The sequence below is a fragment of the Ruditapes philippinarum genome, unplaced genomic scaffold, assembly GCF_026571515.1.
Source record: "Ruditapes philippinarum isolate M1 unplaced genomic scaffold, ASM2657151v2 ctg23_1_1_1_1, whole genome shotgun sequence".
In the NCBI taxonomy this organism is placed as follows: Eukaryota; Metazoa; Mollusca; class Bivalvia; order Venerida; family Veneridae; genus Ruditapes; species Ruditapes philippinarum.
In genome coordinates this window covers 106,194-128,602 of record NW_026864815.1, presented here as the reverse complement: position 1 = coordinate 128,602, position 22,409 = coordinate 106,194, and the positions used below count along the sequence as shown (strand labels likewise).

The 22,409-nt window shown below is 32.1% G+C and overlaps 1 protein-coding gene across 1 annotated transcript; it reads right to left on the bottom strand.

The window, feature by feature from the left end:
- Positions 1–920: 920 nt before the first annotated feature.
- On the bottom strand, positions 921–21,369 carry LOC132726926 (uncharacterized). Its single transcript, XM_060712341.1, has 5 exons — positions 21,069–21,369; positions 9,098–9,301; positions 8,122–8,358; positions 6,692–6,907; positions 921–6,265 (listed from the first exon to the last, which is right to left on the bottom strand). The coding sequence occupies exons 2-5, from the start codon at positions 9,299–9,301 to the stop codon at positions 6,008–6,010; spliced, it is 915 nt and encodes a 304-aa protein (XP_060568324.1). The 5' UTR covers positions 21,069–21,369; the 3' UTR covers positions 921–6,007.
- Positions 21,370–22,409: the final 1,040 nt, after the last annotated feature.

Here is a 22,409-nt window from a genome sequence, read left to right as displayed (position 1 = left end):
ATGTATTTTGTGCATGTCAAACAGGTTTATTTATAAATAAATAAAAGGATGTATGTTTAAAAAAATGTGTATACAAAATTTGTATGAAAATTGGTATAAAATTGGATATAAAAATGTTTTTGGTCGCTCTGTGATATATGTTAAATGCATAATGGGTATTAAATGCATAATGCGTATTAAATGCAAAAAAAAAGGAGTGGAAAAAATAGCAAACAATAGTTTAACTGTAAACATGTCAAAGAAGGTTTTTTAAATATGTAAAATAATGAGTTTCAAAAAATGTGTATAAGACTGTGTATGAAATGTGTATCAAAAATGGTATAAAGAATGGGTGTATAAAAATTATGTATAAAAATGGGCATAAAAGATGGGTATAAAAATTGTTTCTAGTCGACAGTTTCTAGTACGAATGGAAAAAAAAGTGGTAATTCTATCGGAGAAATCCTCTTAAACTTAATTGTCAAAGGTTTTTTATAGATATGCAAAAAAATTGTTTAAAAAATATTTATGAATAATTTGTATGAAATGGGCATCATAAAAAGGTATCATAAAAGGGTATTAAAATGTATCTGGTCTCTCAGCCTCAGGTTGACTGCTTCAAAAAGCAGGAGAAATCCTGTTAAATAAATCAAAGAATGTTTTTTAAATATTTAAAATAGCGAGTTTCAAAAAAAAAATGTGTATAAAAATGGGTATCATAAAAAGTAAAAAAATCTGGTCTCTCAGCCACAGTATAATTGGCTGGGGGTCCACTACTCTCAACGTAGAAACATGTATAAATCAAAGGGCTGCAAGCTCTGTGGTATTTTCTGATCTTTGCAATCTAAATCGCACTGTATCTGCAGGACACCAGAGTTTGATACATACGGAGTTTTGCATGGCTAGAGTAGGGGGGTAAAAAGAGTAAGATAACAACTAAAGAAGTGTATGCATTTAAGGTTTTAATATAAACAAACAATAAACAAAACATATTTACAGCACTTTAAATTTTTTGTCAATTAAATAATACAACATCTTGGGAGCAGTCATATGTAGAGCAAGAACAGTGTCAATATTTACAAAGGATATTAAAAATAATTTTAATCTCTCTGTAGCAATATTTACCCGCATTTAGAAAAATCTTGACCTTCAAATTTTATTTCCATGCAGCTTTTTTTAATGAAAGTGACTTAAACACTTATGAAAAGATATTTAAAAATAGCTTCAATTCACTGTAGAATCTGAATAAACATATTTTATTTCTAGCTTCCATTTCAATTATACCCCTGTGCATCTTATATTCATTAATATAGATTGTTTTTTATTATGTCTTATGAGTAAATACAAGTGCTTTACTTTTATGTGGTAATTATGTTCTAATCGTGTAATATCATATCATAATGACATCATATGACATAATTGGAAAGCTAAATAATGCATGAAGGGAGAAAGTTTTTTTTAAAAAGAAAACCATTCTTACGCAATTTTTTCATTGAAGAGGATTTATATTATATATTCAAGCTGTTGTTGAACATATAAGCAACAAAAATATGACTTCTTATATATGTAAAAATACAAAGGGTCACAGACTATAGTCATTGCTCAAATAATAATTGCAACAGTATAAATTTGTTGAAATTGTTCAAAAATTTTTGTTCTACTGCTCAGAAATATGACATCCTAAGTCTTTATATAAAATGACAAGTATTTGGACAGTTCTAGCAAGTACTTTAAAAATATATACTAACACTACCCACATTTTACCCTATTTAAAATAGGACAAAAAGTTTTGTTATTATGCAATAAAATCTCTATTGAGTTTCTTTATATTTAGACATAAAACGCAACCATTAGACATGTAATGAAACAATTAAAACTGAGCCTGAAAGATGTTTCAAACCAAATATCTAATCTCTACCTTATTTGATTTTTCAAAAGAAGATACGGCAGCATTTATATGTTGATGTCGCGTTAGAATAGAAATAATATATCCAAATCAGTGATTTTATCGCTTGATAACATCACTGTTTGTTGGTCGGATGCGCATCATTATATCACTTGGGCTACGCTCTTGTGATATAATTCCTCGCATCCGAACTCCAAACAATGATGTTATTAAGCGATAAAATCACTGTTTGGGATATATTGTTTCTTAATTAAAGTTAAAGTAAACTGCAAAACATGATAATACAATAATACTTTTGGTAAAGATCAAACAGCCTTCTCATACATAAAACTTTATTAAAGTTACAGTAATCTGCAAAACATGATAATAAAATAATACTTTTGGTAAAGATCAAACAGCCTTCTCATACATAAAACTTTATTAAAGTTACAGTAATCTGCAAAACATGATAATAAAATAATACTTTTGGTAAAGATCAAACAGCCTTCTCATACATAAAACTTTATTAAAGTTACAGTAATCTGCAAAACATGATAATACAATAATACTTTTGGTAAAGATCAAACAGCCTTCTCATACATAAAACTTTATTAAAGTTACAGTAATCTGCAAAACATGATAATAAAATAATACTTTTGGTAAAGATCAAACAGCCTTCTCATACATAAAACTTTATTAAAGTTACAGTAATCTGCAAAACATGATAATAAAATAATACTTTTGGTAAAGATCAAACAGCCTTCTCATACATAAAACTTTATTAAAGTTACAGTAAACTGCAAAACATGATAATACAATAATACTTTTCAAAATATCAATGATATATCAACATCAATATATCAAGGTCAACATCAACTATATACAGAAAAAAAGTGCGATTGATCTCAGGGACACCATAAGCCAAAGGTCAATAAATGCTAAAGTTATGGAAAAATTCAATAAAATCTATGATGAGTATGTGTGAATATAAGCCAAAAATTTCAAGAAATACCAAAGTTTTTTTGTTATGGTTGCTATGGCAATAAGAGTCCTGCATGGAATTAAATTCTTTAGGCAATTTCATAAGTTGATCACCAAAGGAACATACATGTGAAGTCTGAATGAAATTGGCTTAGTTGTTTCTGAGTAGATGTTGTTTAAAGAAACAGTGCCGGATTAAAAGCAATAAGAAAAGCTCACCATGTTACTTTGAGACAGGTGAGGAAAAAATTAGATGCATTAGGATTAGTGAACAAAATGTCTAAGTAAAGTTACTAGACAGAAATAGTATTGCAAAAACCAAGACTTGGATAAGAAATTTTCAGACACTTAATGTTAGTTATATAAGCCATTGTGGTAGGAAAAATACGGATTATACAATTGTTGAATATCACAGTTAAATAGTTCTTGATATATCATATTGATTTTAAGAAAGGCTATTGACAAAAGTAACATGTAAAAATATAAAAGAAACATGTAAAAATAAGAAGCGCAATAACTAGTATGAAACAAAATGCAAAAGATAATGACATGAAAATTATAAAAATAAATGATATTTCTAGTAGTATGTACATTTTCTTAATGTATTCAGTTTATATCTATATTACTCATTTCAAACTGAACAAAAAATCAATGAAAAAGAAAAAAACTTACTAACGGCAATTACTCTGGAATTATTTTATAGAGATTCTGGTTAACATTTCCAAATATTACTTAAAATTGGGTTAGTTTGTCACAAAAAATTAGTAATAAATATTACAAAGGGCAATAACATAAAATTTGAGTTATGATTCTTAAATGCGTCAATTGTCAAATGTTTTGAGATATTTCTACCAAATAGAAACCTATGGTAAATAAACAGTTTTGAATGTAAATCTACAGCAAGTAAACAGTTCACATAGTATCTAAGAAAACTAAACATACAGGACATAGTTTTGAAAAATTTCTAATAATGTAAACAAACAGCATGTAAATGATCAGAGGCAACTCTGTGTTGTTGGAGATTTCTGTAAGTATCCATTGGAATTCTACTAAAACATTTAACTTATAAAAACAGTGTGCCATTATTTTTATATTTTATGCAGATTTCTATTTTATTTATAGAAATTTTACAATATCAACTCCTGGTCAATCACCATATTATCATTCAAGCTTTTTAAATATATAATAAATTTGGCTGAAATTGACAATGAAAATATGAGCATAATGTCACTTTAAATATAACAAGAGCTGTCTGTAGGACAGCAATGCTCTACTATTCTTAGTGATTGATAGTAAAAAAGCTTTGATAATGTAAATTTTTCTAAGTAAAGAAAAGGGTAATTTTTTTTCTTTAAATCCATATAACAGATATAGGTCTTGGAGAGAGTACTATTATATTCTAAAAGAAGGGTATTAAATTTCAACTTGTTTCAAAGCCATATGTCAATGGACTTTAAAAATATTTGAGGTATAACAAAAACTTGAACATAAATTCTAAGTAATAAAAGGGCATAATTTTGTCAAAATGCTTGATACAGTTTCCTCCCCCTGTCTACAGGTTGGGGTCATGATGTTGAACAAGTGTGCAAAGTTTCAAAGCCATATGTGTATGGACTTTGAAAATATTTGAGGTATTACAAAAACTTTAAGGTAAATTCTTAGTTGAAAAAGGGGCATAATTCTGTCAAAATGCTTGATACAGTTACCTACTCCTATCTACAGGTTTGGCTTATGATGGTGAACAAATGTGCAAAGTTTCAAAGCCATATGTCAATGGACTTTGAAAATATTTGAAGTATTACAAAAACTTTAACATAATGGGTTACGCCAACGCCGATACTCGGGTGACTACAATAGCTCTACTTATTCTTATCGAATAGTCGAGCTATAAAACTATGTACAACACTGACTTTTGTGAAACTTATTTCTGTCAAATGACAATATTATTTCAAAATCTGTGAGCTCTTCAGCAACAGAACAAGATATAAAACTTGGAAGCTACACAAACATTTTGCATAATAAGAGCTGTCAAAGGAGACAGATGCTAATAAGAGCTGTCAAAGGTGACAGATGCTTGACTTATAAAATACTGTATAAACAAATATAAATACATAACTGTATAAGTATCAAGAAAGTATTCAATAAAACTGAAACAGGCACCTTTATGCGCTAAATGTAGAGTCAACAATTTGAAATTTTAAGCTAATTTCTTCAGTAACAAAAATGAGAGGAGCAAAAAAATTTTGTACAGTCAAGCTTAAAGATATAGTATGCCCAATTTTGATATTTGAAAATATAAATAATTAGTACACACAGTCTCTTTGTTAATATAAAATTAACTTTTTTTTTTACTTCATAAAAAAGTTGTGTGTAAAATTTTACCCACTTTAGGTGGTGACAATATGAATATATAGTATCATTTAAAGAAACTGGGTTTTTTTGTGTTTTTTTTTTCAGAAAAGACCAGTTTAACTTGACCTGTACACAGCTTCCAAAACATAATTTATTCACTCTTTAATTTTCGGTAAAATATTACAAAGATTTCAATTTTCTGTGATAAAATTATTTTACGCACGGATGAGCATACTTTATCTTTAAGAAAAATTTAACCAACAATTACTACGAAACATGTAAGAGGACTAGATTTTTGCATATTTTATGTACAATTGCGCTAAGGCTCCCATATCTGCATGAATTTTTGTAAATGCAAGGTTATTTTAATATTGCAAATAATTCTTTTGTTAAATATAATTCATCCTTTTCATATAAATTGAGACTGGCAATATGTTAGAAGGAATTGCAACATAAATACTTTTATTATTTTCAGTCCTCAACAGAAGGAAATGTATTTTATACTATCAACTTAGTTAAGGAAGGATGGTTTTCAGTAAGTTTTATCACACAATTCTAGCCAAATGAAATATAGGAATAAACCACAATGAAAAATAGAGAAAACTAGGAAAACTACAAAATGTGAATGATATAGAAGGTTTGATCAAATCTTTACCTTTAAAAAATTATGAGGTCTGAATTTATAATCGGTGTTTGGAAATTGTGAAAGAAAATAAATAAATTATTTAAGTAAAGCTAGGCAAAAGATATCAAACCTTACTTTAAACATGTAAATATGGGAGCCTTAAATTGTACAATTGTTTCTCTGGTTTATATTTTAGCAATGTTTAGAATGTCTGTGCCTTTTCTAGATATAGAAAGTCTAAAAGGCCCCTCTTCACATGCTGCTTCAAGGTCAACATATCCATCATTTGTTGCAAGTGCCTGCTGCAAAAGTTCAGCAGGCACAGTAACTTCCGTGGCACTAGTGGATGTGCCCTCACCATCTGTGAAAAGTTCTGCCAATCCATCATCGACAGAGATGCCCACAACTGTAATGGTAAATGTATATTCCGGAGCATCTATTTTCTGAAATGCATAAAAAGAGAAGTATGAGAAATGCAAGGAAACAACACTTTGTTTTAACAAAACACATGTATTTACTTTACAACTATCAAACATGAATACATATCACTCCATAGACTACATCTTATAAGAGATATCAGTTGGACACAAACAGAGAAACACAAAGGTTATTAGAACAATCAGACTGAATTGAACATTGGAGCCACCAGACTAAATAAAACAGATTTTTTGTAAGTAAGAACCCTATCAAATCTAACCAGCTTGTGCTGTATTTATTCCCTTGAATCTGGCACCTGTTCATCTTCGCAAAATTTCAAATTTAAGATGTAGAAAACCGGAAAACTCAGAAGACATGCATTTCTGTATTATCCATGACGCAAGTCCATATGATTAGCATAAGTTGATAAAATAACACAAACTGTTACTTACTTCCAAATTTGATCTCATTGTTGTGGACAGGGAAGTCTGATCCATGTAATAATTCGTTTGTACGTCTGTGATCTGTACAAACTCCCCTGTCCTTACATCTGCGCTCGCAAGTTCCCTCCAAAGAGTGACCTTAGCGTGGCCACTCTCGTCTTCTATAACAACATTCTTAATTTTAACTTCTTCACCACCAACTTTTACCATCTTTGATGCTTCTTCCTGAAAAAAAGTAGAAATTACTAGAATAAAAAAATTGTGTGAATTTGAAGCTGTATTTACACAACAAATTTACATGTCTATAAAATTTCTTGAAGACAAGTAACATATCAGTATTCCCATAGATAACTTATACTAGAAAACAACATTTTTCCCAACAGAAAATAAGACAGCAAGTGTCCAAAGTCCCCAAAATTACATATAAGATATTAAAATAAGTAAATAAAATGTAACAATAATGGATACTTCCATGTTGACATGTGATAAGCAAATAAAGCTTTGTGCCCAGTTATTTTTGTACATTAAGCATTTCACACCTAAAGGTGTACACACAAATAGGAAGATCATTTATGTTGCTATGAAAGTGTTATGTATAATTCATATGTCTCCCTACATAAAAAAGCATGAATACTGTTTACTAAGCATGGTACATTAAATACCAAATATTAGTCAAAACAATGTATTTTTTCCAATTTGACTGGTACTGGCACCAGTCTCAAACTAGGGGGAAAATGCTGCTGTAACCATATAATCAACTGATGTACTCATCAAACATAATCAACATAAAACCAAACATGTAAGGTATATGTCAAGAAATGAATTAGTTTTATACTATAAAATTAGCAGGAGCACTAAAATAGACCTTAACAACTTTGAACATGTCTATAGTATATCTGCATATTTATTTTTTTTTTCATTTCTTAGGTGCTGGACTCATTAAGTAAGACTACACATCACTTCATATGAGGGCATTGTTATTTCTTTTTTTTTTCATTGAAAAAATGTTAGTGATCTTAACCTAATTTTATGATTTGATAAAATTAATAGAAACTAGAACTTGGCTACTCAAATGTGTCACATTGTGAAAAGTATAGCTGTCACTTATGCATTTTTTTCTGAAATATATGTTATTTATAAACATTTCTCTTACAATGTACATATACTTTTAACTTAAGTTACTCTTACAATGTACATATACTTTTAACTTATGTGGCATTTGAACTGATGAGCATTGAAAGAAGCATGCATGTAAAGGTTGAGCCAATCCAACATAACGTGACTTGAGTTATGATCTGCCTGGACAAGCCTAAGGGGATACCCTCACTGTCGCCAACAATGATGCCGATTGCGACTTGAATACTATTTAAGGAATAAAGATATTAACAAAAAAATCAGATAAAACTATTGTAGCAGAAATATATGTGAAACGTATATACCTGAATAAGTTTTCCTTGAACTGAGGACTTCTTTTTTTTCGGGGAAGACAAGGCTTCAGCAACAGAAACAAGCTGGGCTTTGGGAGGGTTAATAAGCGATTGTCCAAGTGCTTTTTGTTCTTCTGTAATACCAGTCATTGGTGCTCCAAAGGCAATTTTTGAGACTTTCGTCACTACAACAGACTTCCCATCTTCTTCTTTTTTGATGAAATTTTTCAATATCAGTGCCTTATCCACCTACGAAAAAGTTATATAAAGGTTATTTTTAAAGATGGAAAATAGTTACTTGACACACATCAAAAACTAAGCTCTTATTTAAATGGATTTCATTTTTTTCTTTAATCTTAGTTTCACCTTTTAAAAAGGTAATTTTATAACCTTGTTAAATGCATGTTTAAATTTCTGTCAGCTCATTAATGAGGCAATACAAGATTGATTAGTTCATATGTGCCGCATAGTGATAGCCAATTGCATGTTGCATCTACTGTGTAGCTGAAGACACAAAAATAATTTGAGCTACTGATAAATTCTGTAGTTTCATTTAAATTGCATTTGTGGTACGAGATGAGTAGTTTGGAAAATCAATGAAGGGTCATTACTCTAGCAAAAATCACAGAACCAGAAAATGCTGATGATAAGCACAGACTTGGTATTTATCAGTCCTGTAAAGTTTTGATTAATAAGGACCAGTAGCTTCTAAGGAGTAGTTCAGACAAGTTTTTGTGATGAACGGACACTCGGACAGACACTGATAAAAAGTTACCCCTAAATGTTGCAATTACTCTGTAGAGGCCATACAGAAAAAGAGGATAATTATTGTTATACTCATATTCTGTACTTTATTGTGAAAAGTAACAAATCATTTACAATTGTGAAAACTTCATGGTAATTTGTACAAAATGCTGTCACATTGAGCACAACAAAAAACACAGATAGAAACAAAAATTTAAAACCAAATGTGTTTAAATACACTTACTTGGAAAAATCTAAATTTCGAAGGGTCATAGCATGACACCTTGATGACATCCTTGCTATCACTGATGGCAGCAGCAAGCACCTGTTTCACTTGTGTGTCTTTGCCTGTGTATGTTATTGGTGTGCCAACTGCAACACATTGCACTCTTAATCCCTTATCATATGGGCCTGAACGTCCTTTAAATACAGATTTTATATCTGTCATCTACAAAAGAGAAATAATCATGAGATACAAAAAATAATAGTGAAAAATATACCATATAAGTGGGTTTTTTTGCAGTGACTTTACTTCTGTATTTTTTACGGTCACTTTCAGCACAACAGAAATAAAAATTGCAGAATATTTCTCCATGTTTTTGTTTTTTAAGCTGGTAAGATATGTGTTGTGCATTATGATGTTTGTTTGTTTCATGTTACTCCTTTTCCAAACAGTTTAATTCAGTCATATAGGCGTGTAGTGTCCTTACCATCGTTCCAAGAGAGTAACAGTTAAATCTAACACCAGTACTAGACTTTCTGCATCCATGCTGAAATACCAAAGCATCTCATGGGGATCAAACCCACACCAGAGAGGTAACTGGTTTGAAGTCATCGACTCATACCACTTAACCTAGGCAGTACAGCATTATGAAAAAGTGGTAACTACTAACAGATTAAAGCCGTTTTCAAGTTGAATGAAACTGCTGTCAGCTAAGTATCATGTATTCTGTGTTTGTATGTGAACATTGTGCTAACTTAATAATAAAGATATTTAAACAGCATATAAATTATAGTGTTTGCCGGAATGCTAAGGGTTGGTTTACAATATTCATCGTTCAAATCATTTCAACCCTTTTCATGCTATATATTCGTTGTATACTTTAATTCATTTGTCATCTTCTACAAATTTTATTAAATTAAAGATTCTACTGAGGTATATTTTTCACATGTTATTTCATGCTGATGAGAAGATGCATACCTTCTATTATTGTGCATTGAATTTGTTTGCAATTAATATACTGCCGGTGACAGCGATAAACAAATGCAAATGTGTACATGCAAATTAAATATAGTAATGTGACTATGACTTTGATAAGACAAGCCAAACAATTTAAATTACTTTTGTCCAAAGAAAGCTCCGCAGAAATAAAGTCCGCAGAAATAAAAACATGCCAAAATTTGGAAAAACTGCAAAATTTGGAGCCAGCAGAAAAAAAAACACTTATATGGTAGTTAAATTGTTAACTCAAATTCATATCACATAGTTTATCAATTATAAGTAAGATTTTAAGTATGACAACAAGTTTTTACAATTTTTTTTAGTAAACCAATTATTAATTGTTCTAGCCATGATATCAGATATGGTTATTTATCTTAAATTATTTTTGAAAGCAAAGTTTTTGAGAACCTGTGTGTAAATGCCTCTAATAATACCAAAATGAGGTTGTAGGAAATCTGTCCAAATAAGCTAAACTACTGGATGAATGAAAAAACTTGTGAAATTCAACACATGGAAATTAAGCTAAGTATTTAACACATTATTACAGTAAAAACTGTATACATACAAAGTCACTTTCTTAGAAAGTGATGTTGTCTGTAAAAGTCAATTTCAAGTAAATCAGCAATATATTTATGTAAGTGTTCAGCTTATAATATGACCAGAAAACTATCAAACAATTAAATATATGGCATAATGCAATATTATGACATCTAACCACAAATGTTAAAAAGTGTAGACCAGAATAATATGAAATGTTTGAAAAATACATTAATGACATGGGATACAAGCAATTAGAATATTTTGTTGCCACTTAAAATGGCAATTCAAAAAGCATTAAGTTATTGTCAAATTTGTGTTTAATACAAGACTTCTTATCTTTTTCTTTTTGTGACTTAAAGATGTTAGGCCGTCTATTGCTGAGAATGTTTACATAATAAACAATTATTTTTGTAATACAGGATAATTCAAGAAAATGTTGGGCATCGCGAGTTCATCTCAAACACATAAACTGATATATGTACATAATTGAGACACTTTTACTAGTTTTGACACTTCAACTTCATCAAATATGTAAAGTATCTGTATTGTGGTATTTGAATACCAGACTATCAATTTTTCTTACTAGTATACAATACTAAGTAAATTGGTTTGTGGTCAGAATAGTATGATTCTAGAGTACCAAAGGCTGAAATGTCTCTCTCACATAAATTTGTGTAAATATGGTCAATGCTAGAGGCATAATCTGTCGTCTCAGTCTTTATCAGTTGAGTAAGTTGACATTCATTTTCGAAAAGTTTGGTCAAAGTTTTCTGGTTATTACATTCAAAGTTGAAGTCTCCCATCAGGACCAGCTTAAAGGTAGTGTTTGTCAGAACATACTGTGTAATCTCTTCATGTACTGAAGACAAAAACAGTGTAAGGTTGGTAACAGTTGCTTGCTTAGGTGGACAGTATACAAAACCTATTACAAATTCTTGTTTTAAGCCTACTAGGCTGTATTCTATGGAAGAAATGGTCTTGCTACATATGAAGTCAACATTTAATGTCCTTTTAAAGTATATGACAATTCCATGTGCAGCTTGTTGTTTGTTTGCAGCATAAACCTGGAATCCTTCAACTTTCAACCTGTCATCAAACATATCCCAAACTCTTGCTTCTGCAAGACCCAAAATGTCAGCAGAAAGGAGGTTGTTATCATGTTTGAAATCCTCTAAATGTTTGTGCAAGGAACGACAATTATGGAAACATAGTTTGAGCTCATCAGGGGGAAAAGACTGTAAAGTAGGCATACATGGTATGTACCTTTCACGTCGTAGTCTTTCCATTTCTGTCTCAACCTCCTGAGACACACTTATTTTCTCAAAATTTGGTTCAGTAATATGAAGTTGTGACAGACTTGTAACCCTACTTAGTCCAACATAGTGAATATGTTCTATTTTTCTTTTCCCGAAATGTAGTACAGCTGCCTTCATAGTTGAACCTTGAGCTTTATGAATTGTTTTAGCAGCTGACAAACAAATTGGAAACTGGCGACGTGTCACAAGGTATGTTTTGTAGTATTTATATGTAAATCTACGAGTTGTCTCTAAAATTGGTGTCCAATTTTTTAATATGCTGTCTGTATACAAATGTTTGTAACGCACACGCCACTGTGTGCCTATGCACATATCGTCAAACTCAACCCAAACAATACTACATCTCATCGAGCCAAGAACTCTAAAGTCAAACTTCTTAATAAGACATGATGCACCATTTGTAAGACCATCAGCAGTGTCAACATTAACACAGATTTCTCCTGGTAAGCCTATTCCTAGAGAAAGTTCCTTTTGAAGTCCCATGGACAAGCTAGAATCATCTGATATCTTGGACAAAATAGTTTGTTGCAAATCAGGACTTACATGTCCAGAAATATCATCAATTGCTTTAATAACAATTTGTTCAGCAGAAGGAACATTTTGTAGCACAGAAATATTATGTGCTTTAGTGTCTTGTCTTCGACAGAACAAATGAGGCAAAACTTGCAAGGCTGTAATCTGATTAGTGTCAACCTGCCTAGATCTCAGTACCTGTATATCATCATCAGTATGAAGACCTTCTCTTAACCTGTTCAACAATTCAGCAAAAGTTTGGTCATCTTTTTGCCTCATTACCTGTTTCAGTTCAAAGAAATCAAAATGATCAACCCACAAACTTGATGCAAGGCAGCTCATTTGTAGAGAGTGTATCTGCTAGAAAAGATCCAAGCATCCATAACTGGTTTCAACTGAAAAAGGTCCCCTACAGCAAGGACACTTACATTCCCAAATGGTCTTGGGCAACCCATGATTTCTTGTAAGCGTAAATTGATGAAATTGAACATGCCCCTTCCTACCATTGATATCTCATCAATAATGACTATTCTCAAACTATGAAAACGTGCGCGCAAAGAATTTAACTGTTGCATGTCCAGTGGTTTGAAATTAAACCCTTGGTTTGCTGGAATGCAAAACGCAGAATGGATAGTTTGACCTCCAATATTATGCGCTGCTTTCCCTGTTGGAGCACATAATAACAGTTTCATGGCATCAGGATTTTCATCCTTCTTATGATTCAAAAATTTCAACAAACCTTGATATAAGCACCTTGTAACAACAGACTTTCCAACACCTGCACCCCCTGAAAGAAATGTATAGAATGGTAAAGACTGTTTCTTTACTTGTGACAGGATATGGTAAAAAAACTGTTTTTGCTCATTATTTAAGCTTCTTACTTGCTGCAAGTATTCATCATTTGCAATCTCCTTTTGGGGCATAACTTCATCACCTAGTGAGCGCTGCCTTACGCCAAGGTCTTCACCAATATCATAGCTAACAAAACAATTTGATCCATGACCTGCATCAAAGCAACCAAATTCAAAAGATTTAGTACTACCCTCATCACAGTCAAGTGTTTCTTGGAATTCTGATTCAGAGTTTATCCCTGCAGATATATTGTCTTCTGATTCATCCAGAATTGGCAAAAAGTCATCCACGGCACATTTTTCATACTGTTGCTTATTAGCAATGATATCTTCCTTTTGTGCGATATAACTTTTTTCATATGTACCAAAATTAAGTACCAAATCTGTGTCTTCATCTCGCCAGTGGCTGTACAACATCAATTTCTGTCTAAAATGTTCTTCTCGGTCCTTATTTACAGGTGTTAAATTGGTATACAAAACTTTTTGTTGATTTCTTTTCCTGACACGAGTCCCACAAGGAAATGTAACAATTTTTTCATAGACAACAGAACCACAAGGCTCTAAGTCATCATCTTTGTCATGTTCATATTCTATCTCTGGTAATTCTTCTGCCATGTTAGTCATCTCTGTTTGTACTTTTTTTTCCCCAGGGCATAAATCATACCAAGCTGCAAAGTCTGCATAGCATAATGTTTCCATACATTTTGGACGTCTTTTGTACCTTTTTAATAAACTATCCATTTCAACATCACTGGAAGTTGTAGGTAGTTCTTTCAAGTGTGAATATGGCTTTATCATTGATGTTCTCTCACTGGATCGATTGGTATCAACGAAGATCACTTCTCTTGTACATCTACGTAACGGCATCTGTAATACCAAGTAAACTGCTTCCTGAGCTCCAATTTCAACACTAGATAAAAACTGATTGCCAATTTTTCTCACTCTCTGACGTATGTCTGCATCTTGCTGAGCTTCATAACAAGCATCACGCAGAAGATTTGAAAGACCTCTCTGACCCTTTGAGATGTAAGACACAATGTATGAAACACAAGAATATGCATCTAAAACATATTGCATATCCATATTTGCCAACCAGCTTTTAATTAAAACCCTATTATAGCTGTTGATTCTGCTTTCAGAAACCGAACGTTTCAAAAAAACTTTCGGTCTACTTAAAGTTGAACATATAACTTTCTTATACAAGTCATAATCCATATCTAGATGGGCAAGAAATTCTGGAAAAGTTATATCTGCATCAGATTTGTGCAGCTCATTTAATGCAGCTGTTATTTTGTTAGCCTTTTCTGCATAATCAGGACTCAAATCAGCAGCCTCTAATGGATACAGTATTGTTGTTTCAAGCATGGGAAACAATGGAAAATTAAATCGACACATGTCTTGATCACGCTTCCTACATGTACTGGCATGCCTGTGAGTCTGATAATTAATAAGATCAGGTATATTTTTGTCTTTATAGCATGTCACATATTTATCCACAAATTTTCCCACCTCTTGGTCAGAGTTGGTCCCATGAACAGGTGCATTTTTTATCCAAACAAGCATGTGAATATGTGGAGAGCCTCTTTGCTGGAATTCAACTCGATAGAAAAAATCACTTACTTCACCAATAGGTTTTGATTTATGTTTCAAAACATCTCGTATGAATACCTGTACCCTATGATCAAAATATCTTGCACAAGTGACTGGGTCACTCTTGATAAGTTTGCATTTTTCTTGCCATGACAGCTCCTTTGTGGCTTCCAAAGTTATCTCACCAGGGTTCGACACTAACGGGGTCCCGGGATTCCGAGGATCCCAAAAAGTCGGGAGGAATCCCTGTGATTCCTAGCTGGGGATTCCGTTGGGATCCCTGAAAAATTGCTGTGTAAATTTTTGAAATTTTCTGAATTAATGTCATTGAATCACAAATATTCAAGAAAAGTGGTTCAAGAAAGAAAAGAAAAACCCCGCCGGTAAATACTACACTCTTGAATTATGTACGCTAGTTTTTCTTTGTGCAGTGACTGCTATCAACTCATTTGCGATGTATAATGACAAAAATGTTTTGACTAAAGAAACATTCTTGTATAATTTTATATCATGCATTGACTTCATAAAATAGAGTTGTGAAAATTCAAAAAAGAAATGTAATTATCGTATAATTATTACACAAGCGATGTGTACTTCAAATTTGTGTTGATCGGCAATGCCGGCGGTAGCTACGGTACAGTTATCAAGTGTTTGTTGTTTGTTTTTTTATTGCCAAAATTCGGCACTTGTGACCATTGTAAATTTTCGTCAAAATTGTGAAAAAAAGATAACTGGTGTTTTTTTTCTCCCTACAGTAGACTACAGCAAAAGTATAATTAATAAACAAAATGAAAAGAATCCATACTTTTAAGTTTAAAATCCTTTTTGAAACTCACAGCCTTCATTGTCTAACTAAAGTCTAAGGTCAATCAAGGTCACGCATTATTTACCGACAAGAAATACAAAAATCCTTACGTGAAACATACAGCAAATGACGAAATATACAGCAAATGACGTATATTTCATCTGACAGTGCTTTGAGCCAATCAGTGTTGTGAGCTACATGACTGCTGTATGGGGTGAGTGCCTTTGATGTGACAGGTGTCAAAACTTAAAAAAAAATCAATACACAGGGAGGAAAGGGATCGGACATTTCAGTGTAAAAATTGAGAACAATAAATTTGGATATTGCACATCCTGTCATGGACTTGGAGCAACTTATCATTTTTAAAAATGAAATCATTTAAAGGTACCTTACTTGTAATGCAAACAAAACTGTTTCTTGATATTTTTATTAGCCTAAGTAAAAAATTATCAACATATTTAATTTACAACAATCTATGGGATTTTTCCTTTTAAACACAAAAATGTAAAATGATATCAAATATTTTTTTAAAGTGATCATAATTAAGAATTTCCTTAAAAATGACATGAAAGTAAATAATTATTGACAGTTATCCATACCAGACCTTTCTGGAATATGGAGCCTAATCATTACCTGTAACTTTTTAAAGATCTACATATGATAAGTGGGCTCTATTTCAGTGAACCCTAGGCTATCTGGGAAAATGTTTCCCCAGTTCCTATTTAACTTCAAAAATTCAAACCACCTTGTCAAGTCACTTGCATTATACCTTCATTTAGATACAGAAACTGGTTCACAATTATCAACTCCAGGGAGAAAACAGGTTTTAGCAAGATAGCTATTTTCAAATCGAACTCTTGTTCAGTGAGCTTAATGTTATTCTGTTTCCATGTTCATGTAAAAATATATTATGTTTTAATTTATCTTAGCAGTCCAAATATATATATATATATATACTAGTAAAGTTAACACTTTGAAACGCTTTTAAAACTTTAAATAGCATTATTTCCAAAGGGCTCATAAACTACATTTTCTGCATCTGAAACAAGACAATATATCCTGTATGTAGTCTCAAAAATGAAAAGAATTTGAAATCAAATTGCTGCACTCCCTTGTTATTCTTCGCCTCCATATTTTACTATTTTGATCTGAGGAATCCCTGATATTTAGGAGGAATCCCTGAATTAAATCTCAGGGATTCCTATGGGATCCCTGGTAAAAACAGTTAGTGTCGAACCCTGCTCACTACCATTAACAAGTTTTGTTAAGGTCTTTAACAAAGGTCCCCATTTAGTTTCTGCTGCTGAAAATGAACAAAACCATGTAGGCAATCCTATCTGACGTATCATAGAAAAGAGATCACGCTTAGCTTGTTCCCAGTATGGAGGTGAACCTCGCAATGTTCGTAGAACCCTGTAACCCTCATCCTGCATTGTCAACTGCTCAACAAAACTGGGGCTTAGCAAATTCCCTGCAGTTAATGACTGGCCATTCACTTTGCATTTTCTAATTGCTAGTGACACTTTATCTTTAATTTGCTTAATCTGCAACTTCTTTAACTTATAGAAGATATTCGGAACACAAAGTGCTACACGCCTATCTACATTTCTCATTTCCCACTTACAAATGTCACTGTAATGCAGAGCAATAATCTGCTTTGAATTATCAACACGTTCTTGACCACAGAATATTGATGGAAAAGAAAGTATTTCTGAATGTATATCCTGAAACAAACCAAGCGGAGAGTTGTTTTCACCAGGGGCAATACACAATACTTGGTTAAATTCTCTAAAATCCATTGACTGAAGACAAGTATCAAAGTTACCTGTTGGTCTGTCATTAAAATTTTCATCTTCTGTCCAACTGTCAGTTTGTGTTTCAGAAGCATTGAGTTCCGGGTTACATACTGAGCTGGAAGGTTCTGGGTCATTTTCTTTCATTAACAATTTTTCTGGCTGTTGAAGCCATGTCTCATTTAGTTCAATACCTTCATTTCTAAATAGTGCACTATTGCTTAAAAGCCATTTGGCAGCCTCATAAACCTTATTTGGGCGAATATTTTCAAATGCAACATGATGTTTATATGCCAGTCTGCGTTTAAGCTTCAGCATTATCGTTTCATCATCATTTAAAAACCGGGGCAAAGCCTTAATGGTACTGTTTATATCAGCAGGAACATTGACTACATTTCCACGCATGTTTATCTGACCCCCTCTAGGCATCTCTCGTAACTGCATAAAAGGTAATCTTGGAGAAACTAGCCTTTCCTCTAAACTAGACAGCTTTAGTTCAGATGGCTTAACTGGAAACTGCAGGCCATTATGTAACCAAAACTTGGGGGTTTTCTTTCTTTTTATAACTTTCCAACAACTGACACAAACCCATTCACACCCATTAACACTTAAAATATTTGATAAATATTGATGCTTTATATCATCTGACAAAGTTTTTGCATTTCTAACACTGTGTTTGAAAAAGGTTTGGGTGCAGGAAGAGCAAACATAGTCAGGACCCTCTGATACTGACATGAGAAATTTTGAAATAACCATGTTTTCATCAGCAGAAGCACACCTATAATGTGCAACACTTTCAGTACTTTGAATCTCAATCTCATTGTTTTGTGTTTCAGTTTCATCTGTATGTGCTCTTTTTCTAATCTTTTTAACTTTGAAACCAAAGTCTGGGTAATTAATTTCAACAGTATATTTAGCGTCATTGCATAGACGGACCATAAAAGAATATGAGTGCAAATCAAACTGAACCGCAAAAGGATCTTTACCTAACGAATAAACCAATGTACAAAGAAATGTACACAGATCACTTATAGAATACAAAATGCCAAGAACAGCAGTCCCATTTGAATCACTCCTTCCAACAGCACTTCTTGAATGGCTATCAAAGACAAAAAAAGATGAGCCATCTTTATATATGCCAACTGCAACATCATCAAGAACAAGAACAAAATACTCTGAATGAATACAACTGGTCAAAAAGGCATTTGTAAATGATGATAAAGGAGTAGTATGTCGCACTGGTTCACGACAACAAACTAAACCTGAAACTACACCTTTGTGCATTATACTGACAAATTTTTTTCTATAACAAATTCTTTTTGGAACTTCATCCGGATATACAAAATCTGATGTTATTGAATGTGTATCAATCATTGCACAATACAACTGACTGCCTGCTTTTAGTATATCGTTCAAATCATTTGTGTCCAGTGCATTTGCTGATTTAATATATCTTACAGTGATCAAAAAAACAAGACTACATGGAACACATTGTCTTCCCCTTGCTGCTGCAGGCAAACAGCCATCTCCTTGATGGAAAGCAGCAGAGGCAAGTAAAGAATATGCCATTGGAAATCCACAATATGGAGCTCTATGAAACTTGTATTATAAACATGCTTTTTTAATAACAAAATATCTGATTTCAAACTTTAATATTTTAAAAGAATCAAAGCACTAAAATGCCAAGAGAGAGAATTTGAAGGCATATAGGTAGCTGTTGAGTAAATGAAAGCTGTTTAATGAATTGATTTCAAATAATTAAAATCAAAGATATAGCCATGACACAGAGTAATAATATTGAAGAATGGAAACACAAAATTTTCCCCTGTATGAAGGTGTACTTTTTTTTATACAACTGACTGGCCATAACAATTGTCAAAAAATAATGTATGCAGATGTATTCATATGTGATACTTCTGAACTATCAAATTCTATTTCTTCACAACAAAAATCTGATAAACATCAGTAAAATAAAATGACATTCATAGAAATAATTGATACATATTTCTTGTATATAACTGAAGCAACTTACTGTAAAAAAAGGTTCATTTCCGGATGAACTTCTCAACCAACAATAAAACTATAACACATACTACATATACATATTTTTTTCTTACTAAATATGCATAAAATGTAACAGACACATACGTGAAACATCCTTGACTCCAGGCAAACAAATATATTTATATACATGTATATAACATAGACAATCTTATGACATATTTGATCAAATGCTACAAATTTCTACAAATTTTCTCTATCAAAGCCTCAGTTCAAGTATTCCCTAGGTCTTATCTTTTCCATGTTTCAATTTCTTTTCCAAATCCTGAATCTATTTCATGTTTCAATTATTTTTCCAATGCTGAATCTCATGTCATGTTTCCATTTCTATTTCCAATCTTGAATCTCATGCCATGTTTCAATTACATTTTCAAATCCTGAATTTCATGCCATGTTTCAATTACTATTTCAAATCCTGAATTTCATGCCATGTTTCAATTACTATTTCCAATCTTGAATCTCATGCCATGTGTTTCAATCACTATTTCAAATCCTGAATCTCATGCCAAATTTTTTAAATTTCTATTTCAAATCCTAACTCTCATACCATGTGCCAGTTAAACCTTAAATAAATAATCTGAATATTTTACTCTTAGTGCACTCTATGGGAAAGCTTGTGTCCGTTTGAGTACTGATAACAATTCTAAGCTAAGTATAAGATTAAAAAAAAAATGACTTACATCTATAAACATGTATGTAAACAAGTACTATTACTATAAACAGTTACCTTACAACATCAAAAAAAAACTTTCCCAAATCAAGCATTACCAATCACCCCTCAAGGCTTTAATTTAAAGCACAAATGATTTTATTCAAGATAACCTTTCCAGAATAAAGATGCTTTTATTTGTTTACAAATGTTCAAAATAAGTATATCTAAAACTTCAGCTTAAATATGACCAAAACAAATTCTTTTGTTTAAATGAGATAATTGGATCAGGAATGATGTCTATTAATCTTTGTGTATAAAGAAGAAATGATGTAATCAGGCTGGCCCCGGACTAAGCATAAATTATTCTATACACTGTAAAAATATAATGCTTCATCAGGTTAGCATAAAACCAAATACACAATATTTAATATGCAATTTGGTGATCGTTTAACTTATAATATTCAGTAAATTCAAACTGACGATCTGTGCTTAGTATTTCAAAAGCAAATGTGCGGCCCCGAATCAGCATAAAAGTTAAAACCTAAACAAATGTAGGTCACACTAGCGTGGGTTTGTTTGTAAACAAATTAAAAATGACTAAATGACAAGATGAAAAGGACAGCCGATGATAAAAATAATAAGATGAAATATCTAAGACTATATTAAATTACCCAAACTTATTCAAGTAATAAGTTTTTTTTCAACTCGTGATCCAAGAGAGTTTACAGAAAGTTTTCACAACAACTTCAATCATTTGGTCACACGACACATGCACGCCCGATTTTCCACACAATGAAAATCCTGTTTCAGCTTTCAAGCAACTATTTATGTTAACTAAATTATAATAATATAAAAGCAAGAAAGTATCTTACCTTTCCTCTGGTTGTTCAACAGTTGTTGTCAATAAAAAAAGACTTCTAGCTGACTAATACGTCTGATCAATATGGCGGCGTGGGAAAGAATGACGCACCCGATCATAATCCGAACTATTACGGAAATAGCCGAACATTTTTCATTGGGTAAAAAAGATATTCATCCGCGAAGTTTATGATTGTAACCTCATATTTCTATTGACTAATCAAAACTTTAAATGCACTGTAATTTGTTAAATGCATGCATTAAAAATTATTCTTTCTTATAAATTGCTGGTTTTTAAGCAGTTTTGAGTGAGAACTACATTGCGTTGTTAGGACTGTTGGGAAATGTTGTGTCAGACCGTGGATGATAGCTATGTATTTATCTGATCTTGCGATCAGAAAATACAAAAATGGGTATCATATTATAAAGGTATAAAAAAAATCTGGTCTCTCAGCCACAGTATAATTGGCTGGGGGTCCACTACTCTCAACGTAGAAACATGTATAAAAATGGGTATCATAAAAAGGTATAAAAAAAATCTAGTCTCTCAGCCACAATATAATTGGCTGGGGTCTGTACTCTGAACGTAAAAACATGTACATATATAAAAAATGGGTATCATAAAAAGGTATAAAAATTCTGGTCTCTCAGCCACAGTATAATTGGCTGGGGTCTGTACTCTCAATGATGGGTATCATAAAAAAGTATAAAAAATCTGGTCTCTCAGCCACAGTATAATTGGCTGGGGGTCCGTACTCTGAATGTAAAAACATGTACATGTATAAAAAAAATGGGTATCATAAAAATGTATAAAAAATCTGGTCTCTCAGCCAAAGTATAATTGGCTGGGGGTCCGTACTCTGAACGTAAAAACATGTACATGTATAAAAAATGGGTATCATAAAAAGGTATAAAAAATCTGGTCTCTCAGCCACAGGTTGGGGGTCCATACTTTGAACGTAAAAACATGTATAAAAAATGGGTATCATAAAAAGGTATAAAAAGATCTGGTCTCTCAGCAACAGTATAATTTGCTGAGGGTCCTTACTCTGAACGTAAAAAAAAATGTATAAAAAATGGGTATCATAAAAAGGTATAAACAAATCTGGTCTCTCAGCCACAGTATAATTAGCTGGGGGTCTGTACTCTCATTAAAAGGTATAAAGATGTGGCCTCTTAGCCACAGGTTGGCTGGGGTCACTTAACGCTCAACATAAAAACATGTAAAAAAACATGTATAAAAAAGGTATAAAAAAATCTGGTCTCTCAGCCACAGGTTAATTGGCTGTGTATAAAAAATGTGTATAAAAAATGTGTCAACAAATTATTTCTGGTGTTTTTTTTTCAGTGCTGAG